Source organism: Vitis riparia, chromosome 11 (assembly GCF_004353265.1).
Source record: "Vitis riparia cultivar Riparia Gloire de Montpellier isolate 1030 chromosome 11, EGFV_Vit.rip_1.0, whole genome shotgun sequence".
NCBI classification, from domain to species: domain Eukaryota; kingdom Viridiplantae; phylum Streptophyta; class Magnoliopsida; order Vitales; family Vitaceae; genus Vitis; species Vitis riparia.
Genome location: NC_048441.1, coordinates 11,221,025 through 11,233,655, shown reverse-complemented (window position 1 = coordinate 11,233,655; position 12,631 = coordinate 11,221,025). Strand labels below are relative to the sequence as shown.

General features: G+C 39.9%; 2 protein-coding genes across 6 annotated transcripts in view; one reads left to right on the top strand and one right to left on the bottom strand.

The window, feature by feature from the left end:
• Window positions 1-12,631, top strand: part of LOC117924995 (homoserine kinase) — a 28,683-nt gene that overhangs the window by 9,854 nt on the left and 6,198 nt on the right. The window lies entirely within an intron of this gene.
• LOC117924756 (transcription factor Pur-alpha 1-like) lies at window positions 9,107-9,853 on the bottom strand. Its single transcript, XM_034843473.1, has one exon. It carries the CDS (start codon window positions 9,851-9,853, stop codon window positions 9,107-9,109), a length of 747 nt encoding a protein of 248 aa, XP_034699364.1.

Genomic DNA, 12,631 nt, shown 5'->3' with positions numbered 1-12,631 from the left:
CTTAGATGATTGATGTGATAGATTAATGATTTGTGATTAATAAGGGAATATTAAGACAAGATTTCTTCTTAGAATAAAACAAAGAAAAAAGAATATGGCATTATAGTAAGGTGTCCCAAGTGTTTAGGACCATATATCAAGAGAATCTTACAAACTTATTCTTGTGGATACAAGATCTGTCAAGATTAAGCACAATCCAGATAAAATGGAGGTTTCCTTAGTTGGTTTTCTTACACCATAATAAGAGAGGAACATATGGAATATAGACAAACTGAAACTTAAATGAATTAAGATCCGCAACTATTTCTAGGAGAATCAAGACTAAAGAAAACCATATTAACTTTCTAATCCAAGAAGTTAGTTAAAAGGGAATTGAAGATCAGTTAAATATTAAGAAGACTTAAGAAGCTATTCAAAGGGTTGAAGAAAAATTGATCTAAGAAGTTTGTTTAGAATTCCCTAATGCATTTTGACATAGGAATGAGCATGAGGTAGAGTTACTTTATAATCTAGAATTTAGGGAAAAAGATATTCCCACTAAGGCAAGACCAATTCAAATGAATAAGGAGTTATTAAAATACTGTAAAAATGAAATTCAAAACCTCCTTAATAAGAAACTGATAAGAAAATCCAAACTAAAAAGATAAGTAGAACTAAAAAGAGGAACACCTAGGCTTGTAATTAACTATAAACCTCTTAATGGTGCATTAAGATAGATTAGATATCCTATTCATAACAAAAAGGATCTTCTCCAAAGACTAATTAAGTCTAAGATATTCAAGACATTGTAATATGTAGTGAAAGAGTAAATGTGGCTAGGTAAATGAACACATCATGTGAGGATAGTGAAAACAAAATTTAAAACATCAATATGAAAATACTTGAACATGAAAACATCATAATATAGCATAACAAACTTACAAAGAAAAATAACTTACAATGGAAATTCTAAAAATTCATGAGGTTTTATATCAAAGGAAATGGAGTAGAAAGAAATGAGAGAAGTAGGAGCGGGAGGAAGAGATGCCTCTTCTTTCCTTTATAATAGCTTTAAATAGAAGACTAAAGGGTCCTTGTGAATGAATCTTCTTGTAGGCATGTGAACTCTTCAAATGTTTTTCTAAAGAGTCTTTTGTAGCCACGTAAAGAGGTCTTAACTTTTGTATGAAGTCTTTTGTAGCCATATGAAGAGGTCTTAGCTTTTGCCTAAAGTCTTTTGTAGCCATTTGAAATGGTTTTAACTTTTTTCTTGAAGAGTCTTAATCTTTCTTGTAGCCATGTGGAGTCTTCAGTTTTTGTCTGAAGAATCTTAATGTGGTCTTGTGGAGGGTCTTTTTTTTTTAAAGGCATATGAATTTACTATAACTATGTGAAGTTTGAAGAATCTAATGTCACCATGTGAGACTTTTCTGAAGGCATGTGAACTTACAGTAGCCATATGAAGATTTCAGATACTTTAACTTTTGCCTACTTTTGTATGAAGCTTAGTTTTTCTTATTTCTTTTTGTATCTTAAAATCTTAATGATTGAACCAGGTCATTGCTTATCATTTTTTATCTTGATCTTCTTATAGAAGGAAGAATTCCTTTGTAATCATCTTCATTCTCTTGTAGGTAGAATGTTGATGAAGCCTCTGACTGAGCTTCAAATTTTGAATCAACAACTTCATCATTATCTTGAGAGAGGATGAAGAGGTTGTTGCTTCTTAAGAAAACACTAAGACATTTCTTCTGATATGGATGGAACTTGAGGATGATCTTGAAAATACTTTCGAACACCAAGGGATGAACCATCATTCTTCAAGCCGTCCCACCATTTAGTCTTGAAAGTCCTTCCTAAAGAGAGAAAGATTGTTGAAGTATCCTCAACAATGATGTGATCCCATTGGATTATCCAAACCAATGCAAACGCACTAAAGAAAATTTAAAGTTTGTGAAAAACTGATAGTTCCTTGGGAGGAATGAAAGTTTTTGAAAAATTTTGAAACCTTGGAGAAAGGGTTTTGGGAGGATCTTGATGGTTGGACCAAAATAATTCCACCAACTGTGGAACTAGAATGGAAAGGAGCGCTTAGACTAGAAATAGAACATCTATGAATGATAAACATTTTTATTCTAAAAGAGGAAAGCATAAACATGCCCTTTGATAATCCTAATAATAAAAGAATCTAGGCTTAAAGGGTTTAGAAAATTCCCTTCGAAAGTTAGGATTACCTCCCCATTGTGCAACTATGAGGATCTTAAGGATGTGGCAAGTGGACTATTTAAACTTATCCGAATTGTGCTTAATCTTGACAGATCCCATATCCACAAGAATAAGTTCATAAAATTCTCTTTTTTTTAAAAGATCGCCAGAAGGATAATGAAAATTATCATGAAAAGTTTTCTTGTCAATTGCTCTTGGGTTTTCAGTGAAAAATTCTCTCCATAACCATATTAGGTTGATTAAGATTCTTTTTCAGTATTGTGACTTTTTAGAAATTGGTGTGTGGTTGATAACCTCCACAACTTGTTTTCTTAAATCAGAATTTGAAACCACTCTCTTTTGGGAGGAAGAAAACCGAGTTACTTTCTTAAAGGTTTGAGACCCTGAGATTATTGGAAAGTGGGCAGTCTTAAAGGTTTTTGAATGATGCAAAGGGTCATGATATAGGGATAGAAACCTATTCGAGAATTGAGTTTGAATAGGGTTAAATGGTGTGGGAATGGAACAAGGAAGAAAAAGTTATCTCTCATCTTCTTCTTGTTCTACTTGAATGCTTCAAAGGAGTTTTCTAGTGCTTAAACTGCTGGAAATTTCATGGGAATTCTTTGAGTCTTTAGGTTCTTGAGGTTTCTTAGAAGATTGAAAAGAGGACTTAGAAGGTTGAGTGGCTTTCTTAGGGGCCATGATCCTATGAATTCTGCAAAACTTCATGATTGAGAAAATCAGATATCGGGTTGTTTTCTCCTTTAATATATTCATTTTGAAAATAAAAATACTTAAAATAGCTTGTCATCTAGTAAAAATATGTTTAGAAGCTATATTTTTACCATTTTTTTACATAATTGATTTTGCTAATTTGCAATCAACACAGACTAAAAACTTTTGGTTTAAACAATCATCTTGAAATTTTGAAATTCATAAAACAATGCTTAAAATCTCTTTTTTGATAGTGTTATAATTTAGTTGGGCTTGATTCCAAGTTCGTGAGGTGAACCTGTAGACCCTCCATTTTTTCCTTGTAGTACATGTTTTGATCGCACATGGTGCCCCTTGCTTTGCACCCTTGCATAGTATGCATACAAGTCACCTTTTGCATGTTTGTTCTCGTACTCCTTAGTGGTTTGAACAATACTTGGCCTTGGTACTGATTTTTGAGCTATTTTTGGAGACCTTTTGGAGGGAGTTTAGCATCTATAGTGTGACTTTAATGACACCCTAGGAGTCCTCAAAGTTTTAGCGCATTTGGAGCTTAAGTTGGGCTTCATCTGCATGAAACAAGCCCTTTAGCCCCCTTTTCCTTGCCCAACACTTTTTTTTTTGATTGGAAACGACAAAGGCATATATTGATAAAAAGGAAAGTACAAGAGAAGGATGAGGAATCCTCCCACCAAAGAAAAACAAGTCTACAATGAAACAAAAGCGAGAAAATACAAGGTAGATACAGGCAACTGCTATGAATTAGGCCACCCCAATGGAGTTGCACGCCGCTAACCAATCAAGGAGTATCACATTAAGGGGAATCCCCTTAAAAACCTTAGAACAAAAAGCCCATAGAGAAGCAAGGAAGTGAATCATGTCCCAAAGGTTCTCTGAATTCCTTGTTTTATCCTCAAAGATCCTTGCATTTCTTTCCCGCCACACCACCCATAATAAAGCGATGCACGCAGCTTGCCATAATACAATTCCTCTCTTAGAAGATCCAAACCCATTAAAATTGGTAGAAAGCATGTCTCGGATGCTCCTAGGAGGGACCCAATCTATCTTTGTTAACTGAAATAGCCTGTACCACAACCCCATCGTCAGAGGGTAATGAAGAAAAAGATGATCTACTGTTTCTCCCTGCTTCATGCACAACATACAAATGTCGGGACTAAGTGCTTTGTAGGGTCTTCTCAACTGTAGCATGTCATTAGTATTAACCTTCTTGTGAGCCACTAACCAGACAAAGGACCTGATTTTGAAGGGGACTTGAGAATTCCAGACTAATTTGGAAGGGAAATCTGAAGGCAAACCAGATCTTTGGGATAAGGCAAGAAAGAAAGATTTGACTGTGAAAAGTCCTGAAGAAGATAAAGACCAAGATCTCTTATCTGGAACCGAAGGTGATAAATGTATAAGATCAAGAGACCGCATGAGACTCTCTAAATCTTCTATCTCGGAATCGGAAAGGTTACGGCGGAAGTTAAAGTTCCAAGAGAAGGGTCGAGTGGATCCGAGAATAGAAGAAATAGGAATATTTTTATCCAATACTACTCTAAGTAGTCTTGGATAACGGACCCCCATAGGTTGATCCCCCCACCACAAGTCTTCCCATAATCGAATTCTTTCCCCATCTCCTACCAAGAACCGAGTAAACTTGGAAAAATCTTGGAAAACTTGTGCAATAGCCTTCCAAGGACAACGATGTGACCATCTAACAACAGTGTTGGCGTCCCAACCATTAGAGTGTGATCCATAAATGCTTAAAATGACCTGATGCCACAATGCTGAACCCTCCCTGGGATACCTCCACAACCATTTCCCTAAGAGAGCGGAATTCCGCAAGGAAATCCTTCCGAGACCCAAACCCCCTTTCGCCTTCGGATTACACACTACATCCCAACTGACTAGATGATCTCTTTTTCCTTCCCCAACCCCGGACCATAAAAAGTCTCTTTGCAACCTCTCAATTCTTACTGCCACGGAGGCGGGAATCTTAAACAATGAAAGGAAGTAACAAGGCATATGAGTGAGACAAGATTGAATGAGAGTTATCCTACCTCCAAACGATAAATATGCCTTTTGCCACCCATCTAATCTGCTCAAGATCCTCTCAATTACAGGATCCCAGAAACTACCCGACTTGGGATTCCCACCCAGAGGAAGACCCAGGTAGAGTATGGGCCACCCAGATGCCTTGCAATCAAGCAGCTCGGCCAACCTATGAAGATGATCCTGACCAAGGTTGATGCCATAAATATTACTTTTGTCAAGGTTAACCTTCAGGCCAGAAATATGCCCAAACACAAGCAAAACGCTCTTGAGAGTTAGCAAGTCCTCTTCTCGAGTACTAGAGAAGAAAATGGTGTCATCTGCAAATTGTAAATGGGACACCCTTGTTCTGTTCCTACCCACCCTGAAACCCTCTAGAGCATTTCTTTCCTCTGCTCTCAATAACATCCTGCTCAAAACATCTGCTACTATGGTGAACAAAAAAGGGGATAAAGGGTCTCCTTGTCTTAAACCTCTAGATGCCTTAACCCACCCTTTAGCGTTTCCATTCACTAGAATTGCAAAAGACACCGATGACAGACAACCTCTTATCCATTTCCTCCATCTAGGATTGAACCCTTTTCCTCCATCACATGGTCCAAAAAATCCCAACTCACATGGTCATAAGCCTTTTCGAAGTCAATTTTAAAGACAACTCCTTCCTCCCCTGATCGTTTTTTCTCATCCACTATCTCATTGGCTATGAGGACTGCGTCCAAAATTTGTCTCCCTTGAACAAAAGCTCCTTGAGTGGAATGGATGGTTTCATGAAGTATCCCTCTTAATCGCCCTGCTAACACTTTGGCTATAATCTTGTAAAGACTTGTGATCAAGCTAATGGGTCTATAGTCTGATATCTTCTTTGCTATACTTTTTTTAGGTAGCAGAACTATGAAGGACGCATTAGTGCTCTGATTAATTACCCCGCTCCTGTGAAACTCATCAAACACTTTCACTAAGTCCTCCTTAATCACATCCCAACAATCTTGAAACACTGCAATAGTAAAACCATCAGGCCCCGGTGCTTTATCCCTATCCATCTGAAAAATGGCCTTATAGATCTCTTCTTCAGTAAAAGGGGATTCCAACCTAGACGCACTCTTTCTAGATATAGGAGACCAATCTAAGCCTTCAACTCTCCAAGATTCTCCAGAAGGACTAGCATAGAGCTTTTCAAAATACCTTAAGATCTCCTCTTTGATGCTCTCTGAATTATCCATCACCAAGCCTCTTTCATTCTCCAACACCTTGATAAATTTTCTATTTCTCCTGCCATTAGCCACTTTATGGAAAAATTTTGAATTACAATCCCCTTCCTTAACCCATTTCACCCTAGCTTTTTGTCTCCAATGAATTTCTTCCCTCAATATCAACTCCTCTAACTCCCCTTTCCTTACGGCTCTATGGATTAAAAGTTCAGGGGGAAGACCCCCTTCTTGCTCCATGTAGTCAAAGTTAGCTATATCTAACAAAATGCTTTTTTTCCTTTCAATTAGGTCACCAAAAGAATTCTTATTCCACTCTTTCAATTTGGCCTTAAGGAATTGGAGTTTCTTCATGAACTTGTGACCTTCCCACCCATCTCCTTGAAACTCCTTCCACCATCTTCCGAAGCTCTCCTTAAAACTTGGATGATGTAACCACATATTCTCAAACCTGAATGGTGTTGGACCCCACTTGAACGGGTTGGATTCCAAGACAATCGGCCAATGATCCGACGTCCATCTCGGAAGAACTTCTTGGAGACTTTGCAGGAATAATTGTTCCCACTCATTTGAGTAGAGAAAACGGTCTAATCTCTTGCAAACGGGATTCTCTTGCATGTTTGACCAAGTGAATGAAGCACTCCTTAAAGGAGGATCAATCAGCTCGTTTTCTCTTATAAAGTCATCCAAGTCCTTCATGCTTGGGGTCAATCTAGCGCCACCCAATTTTTCTGAACATCTCCTTATGACATTGAAATCTCCACCCACGCACCAACATGGGTACGAAAGTCCATAAATGTCTGAAAGCTCCACCCAAAAATCCTTCCTAAGAGCTGTGCTATTTGGGCCATAGACGGCTGATAACCAAAATTGTTCGCTTCCATCCACTGCAAACTTGACTGAGACCGAAAAGGAACCTAATACCACCTCCTCGTTGTGCAACTTTTTAGAGTCCCACATAACCAAAATCCCCCCCGAAGCCCCACACGCCGGAAGGACTGCCCATTCCTTATTTCTGGATGTCCACACACTACCCACAAACCTCCTGTCACACTCTGCCTTTTTTGTTTCCTGAATCATCACTATATCCGGTTTTTCCGATCTCAAAAAGTCTTTAACTACCTTTCTCTTTTTCCTTGAACCCAACCCCCTGGTATTCCAACTGATTATCTTCATGGATTAAACACACGGACCCTAATCCTCCAAACCAGCTTCAGCTCATCTCACAAACCTTTGGTACATCTGCTTTTCCTCCTGGAATATACTTTTATATCCAGAGTCTTTAAGACATCGCACACTTTTGCCATTTTTCTAGGAGAAATTCCTTCTATTTGAAACTCACCTGATGGGGAACCCGCACAAACACCCGGACTGACTATAGCTTGATTGGGAGATGGATTTGTATTAGGCATCACTGGGCTAACTCTGTCGGTCACCTGGCTAGGATAATTAGTCTGGTTCACCTCCAAACCGAGATTAGGGAAACCAACACTAATTTGACCCACAGTACCATCGTCATCTTTTTTGAAAAGAAATTTTGAGTTCTCTCGGTTTTCCAAAGAATTCAGGGGCTGAATGTCTGAACTGGGAAGAGTGGGGGCAGCAGGACTCAAGAGGGGAGAAAAAGATCCATAAGAAGGGGGGAAATGAGACGAGGGAGACTGAAAAGTTGAAGACGGGGTTACCTCCAGATTTTCCGCAGCCAATAATCCACAATTCCCCAAAATTCTTAGCCCTTTACCTCTGATTTTTGGCGTAGAAGGCAACACCATGACTGTTGCGCCGCGAGGATCGGACCCCACTCGGCCCAAAAATCCTTCCTTTTGTTCGTCGGAGTGGAAATTGTGCATGATCGCTTCGTTTTTTGATGTCGAAGCCCCTTCCCCACAGCGAAGCTTCCAAATCTTTGAATAACGGCGAGAGACGAGAGGACTCGCGCTGAATCCTCTTACCGCCAGGTAATCGGCCCCTAAAGCCGCACCTTCTGGTTGCTCTTCGATGCCGACCTTGTCCTTCTCGCTCAAAATGGTCTCGCTGCGACATCGAAGACCTTGTCGGCGCTCAGAGCTTGGAGGGAGAAGGGTAGACCACAGCTTCTTTGAACCGATCGTCGTTTTCTTCTTCGCGGGACTACTGGTCTGAGCCTCAAGACCATATCCAGAATCTTTTCTCCCCTTTCCCGCTGCGGGTGAATCATCTCCATTTCCTGACGACGTCTCCACCTCCACTGTATCTTTTCCTCTTGGGCTCAGGCCCATCCCCGACGGGCCTTTATAAAAGCAGTCCACTTTTTCAATTTTTGATCCAAACTTATATGGATTCTGGGCCTTCCTCTCATAGGCCCGGCTGTCCTCAACAGCAGAGGCCTCGTCCCCTCCGGCCCTTTCCCCGCCCCCTTCCATCTTCTCAACAGTCCCATCGTCCTTTTTATTTGAATTCGAATTGGGCGACGACTGTGCCTGCTCTCTTTTGCTACGTGTCCCCTCTGCAACAGCCACAGCCATACCCCTTTCTTCCCCCTTCCTCGTTCTATTGTCCTCCTCGACACGGCATCTATCTCCAGCCGTTGATCTGAATTTCTCCACCCACCTTCCTCCACCTGTCCCCGAGTTAGATGCATAGGCCTCCCGAGTCGACTCGCCCTTTGCGCTACCTCCTCGACAGTCTTCTTCTCCGACCACTACGACGGCAACTGTAAACACCCAGTCGCCATCTGTCACCTCGAGTAAAGCTGGGAGGACTGACCTGTCTTTCATTGCTATTCTTACCCTCGCCTTGCTAAGATCGAACAATTTTAACGTGCGCCAATCAATTTCAGTCACTGTCCCCCATTGCTCCACTACTTTCTTCAGGTGTATCTCAGTCCAGAGGTGAAATGGTAACCCCCGTAGTTCGATCCAGCCTCTTCTGAACTTCCCCTCAATTTCCGCATTTTCCTTTGGCGATCATCTTCTCATCTGTACTGAAATCCTTCCCTCAACCCGTAACTTCCTCAAGTCTTGGAGAAATATAGCTTCCTCTGTTGTTTCGACGAAGAAAACTCCTTTTCCGCCTGAGAATGGTACAATCGTGACTACGCCTTTCTTCCCTAATTTTCTCGCCACCACTCGGCCAACCTCAACCCAGTTGACCCTATCCTCATTGCATTCACACACCACTGCACGCGCCCATCTCCCGATAGAAATAAGGCCGCCTTCTCTTGTTCCTTCGCCACTGACCACTTTCGCAAAAGACCTTTGCAAGGGACCCACCTGATTTTGTGGGAAACCTTCTCCTCTGTGTTGCCTTCCTTTCTCAGCTGTTTTCGACGAGGGGACCACCAACATTGAAGACAGCGCACTTCTAATATTCTCCCACCCTCTGCCCTCCTTGCCCTCTGGAATAATCAAACAGCAATATCTTCTCTTGGTAGCAAACTCTGATATCCTTATGAACCTTCCATGGTCGTTGAAACCAACTTCCATCAAGTGGACACAACGTTTTCCCCTGATCTTTCTGTTAAAACCTAGATGACCCTCCCTTTCTATGGCATTCGTCAAATGTTTGATCATCCACCCCACTGCTTCCTTTTCAAAACCTAAGACGAAATCAGAGCCTCTACTGTGCTCTGTGATCGAACACCACGTTCCTCCTTGCTCGCCTTCATACTTAACCAAGAAGGTCTTCCTCTCCACGAAAACCTTCACCGACATCCTCGACCTTTGGTTGGCATGGTAACTTTATGGGTAAGGGTTGCAAGAAAGCATGGAGGATGGCATATCTTTCTTTTTTTTGCCCAACACTTTTTATCCTTCTTTTTATTTTTTTCTCGGTTGGGGGAGGAAAGGGTTAGGTTGGTTTTGGGGGAGTTTTTTGTGAGCCTAAACTTGGGGCTTTGGGTCTCCTTAGTTAGGTTTAAATTTGAGAGAGTTTTAAAGAGAAAGAGCTTGGGTGTAAATGATGAGATGTGTCAAAATCCCTACCTTTCCTTGGCTTAAAAATATGAGCCTTAGAGCTCAATTTTTTAGGACTCTATTTGACTTCTAAGGGGGAACTCTAACCATTTTGAGATAGAGAAGAAAGAGAAGAGAATGCTTGAAGTTTGAAGGTGAACCTGGATTACAGAAGAAGATTTTTACATACTATAAGTTAAGTCTCATACTTAGGAATGGGTTTCTTTGGTAAATCCTTAATTTTGAGTTTTTGTGTTTGCTTTTAGTTTGTTTGTTTGTTTTTATTTTTATTTTTTTATTTTTTATATTGGATCTTTGGATGATGGTTATATGGGCTGTGGATATTGAAAGATCATATGATTGGTTTTGGGTTATTTCTCTTCATCTTTGGATCTAATGTGATTTTCTTCATTTTTCTCACTTTGGGTACTTTATTAGATGTTTATTTATATGCCTGAATTAATGTTTAGATGTTCTTCAAGCTTTGCTTGACCTTGATTTGTTCATTTCTTGGATTGATTTACCTTTTTGGAGTCCATTAAGTTTAAGAGTATGATATGGGGCTCATTATGACTTGTCATTTACTGATTTTCTCTTGTTTATCCACTGTGGATTTCGATTTTCTCTTGTTCCAATGCCTTTTGGAAACGTTTTTAACTGATTTTGATAAGGAAGATAAAGAGCTACATGTGTTTGTTGTTTTGCCAAAATCATTTTTCCTTGAGAATGCTCTTTATAGCCCTTTTCCTTAATCTTTGCTTCCATTTCAAAACTGATTGTTAACTCTTGTTTTCAACATATTTTTAATTGAACTTGAAGCTCACTTTGATGGCCAATCTCATGGCTAAAGGTTAGGTCCATAGCCATGGGTTTTAACCTTGGTATTTTGCTTGAAAACATAACTAGTTACTCTTAGTTTTTCATCTTTTTTCAAAGATTTTAAATAAAGGTTTATCATCTTTTTTTAATAAAGGTTGTCTTAATGTGTTGTTGATTTTAGATGACTTCTTCTACCCTATTGAGTTGATCTCCTAGGATCTTAAGAAACATACTAGTTGTCGAGCTATAAATAAGTTAATATTGAGTTGTAAATAGAATAGGAGAATTATTTTAAAATCCCTTAAATTGAGGGATTTAGTTAGATAGTTTTCTGATTTAAGAATAAGTTAGTTTTCTATTATGTCTCTTGTTTCCTATTTCTCCTCTTGTAATCTCCTAGATAAACCGTGTGTATAGTCAATCTAATATACAAAACTTATTATTTTTCATCCCATATTTTGTGTCATGGTAGCAAAGCAGTAGGTTTTTAAAACTTGGGCATCATTCTGGCCTTCATCGCCATTTTTTCTGGCCTTCATAGCTAATTTTTTTTTTATTCACGTTTTCTTTCTTTGCTTTGTTTTGCTCTGTTTTCTAAAGGCAAAACAGAGTATTTCTCGTGTTCTTTTACCAGCCTTCATTGCTGCTAGTTTTTTGTTTCGCGATCTGCCTTAATTCCCAAGAGAAGGTTTTTCGTGGAAGATGTCGAAGATTGCAGAGACAACTACTGCAACACAATTGGAGGAGATTGTTCGATCTCAACAACCTGGGGAATTGCAAAACATTCAGGCTGCATATAGGCTGGATGGAAAAAATTACCTTAAATGGTCTTAACTTGTTTGCACTATGTTGAAAGGGAAATGGAAGATCAACCATCTTATGGGTATAGGGCCAAAACCAGGAGATCCCCGTTTTGAAGCATGGGATGAAGAAGATTCTATGATTATGGCGTGGCCGTGGAATTCTATGACTCCTGAGATTAGCGACACATGTATGTTCTTGGCTACGGCTAAGGATATTTGGGACGCAATCCAACAGACGTATTCAAAAGCTAGAGATGCAGCTCAAGTATGTGAGGTTAAGGTGAAGACGATTGCTGCAAAATAGGGAAGTAAAACAGTTACTGAGTATGCCAATCAATTGAAAGCTTTATGGCAAGAACTTGATCATTATAGGGTGATAAAAACCAAATGTCTTGAGGATGTCGCTGTTCTAAAGGATTTCATTGAACAAGATAGAGTCTATGATTTTCTTGTTGGGCTTAACCCAGAATTTGATCAAGTGAGAATCCAGATTCTTGGCAAGTAGGAGGTTCCGTGCTTTAATGAGGTGGTGGCATTTATTCGAGGCGAGGAAAGCCGAAGGAGTGTTATGCTTGAACTACAAACCTTGGATGGATCAGCCCTAATTGCAAAAACAGAATATTCAAAGCAAGGAAAGAATGATCTGCCTAAACTCTTAGGTATAGACAATCACTGGAAGGAGAATAAGGACAGTCTCTGGTGCACCTATTGCAAGAAACCAAGACACACAAAAGAGAAGTGTTGGAAGCTGAATGGTAAGCCACCAAGTCGTGAATGGGAAAACCGTGGAGGGCAGCAAAGGCCTCAAGCACACATGGCAGAGCAGCCCAAAACTGAGCAAAATTCAGCAACAAGCGGGTTTAATAGTGAAGAAATGGAGAAGCTGAGAAGCTTGTTAGGATCCCTTGACAAACCT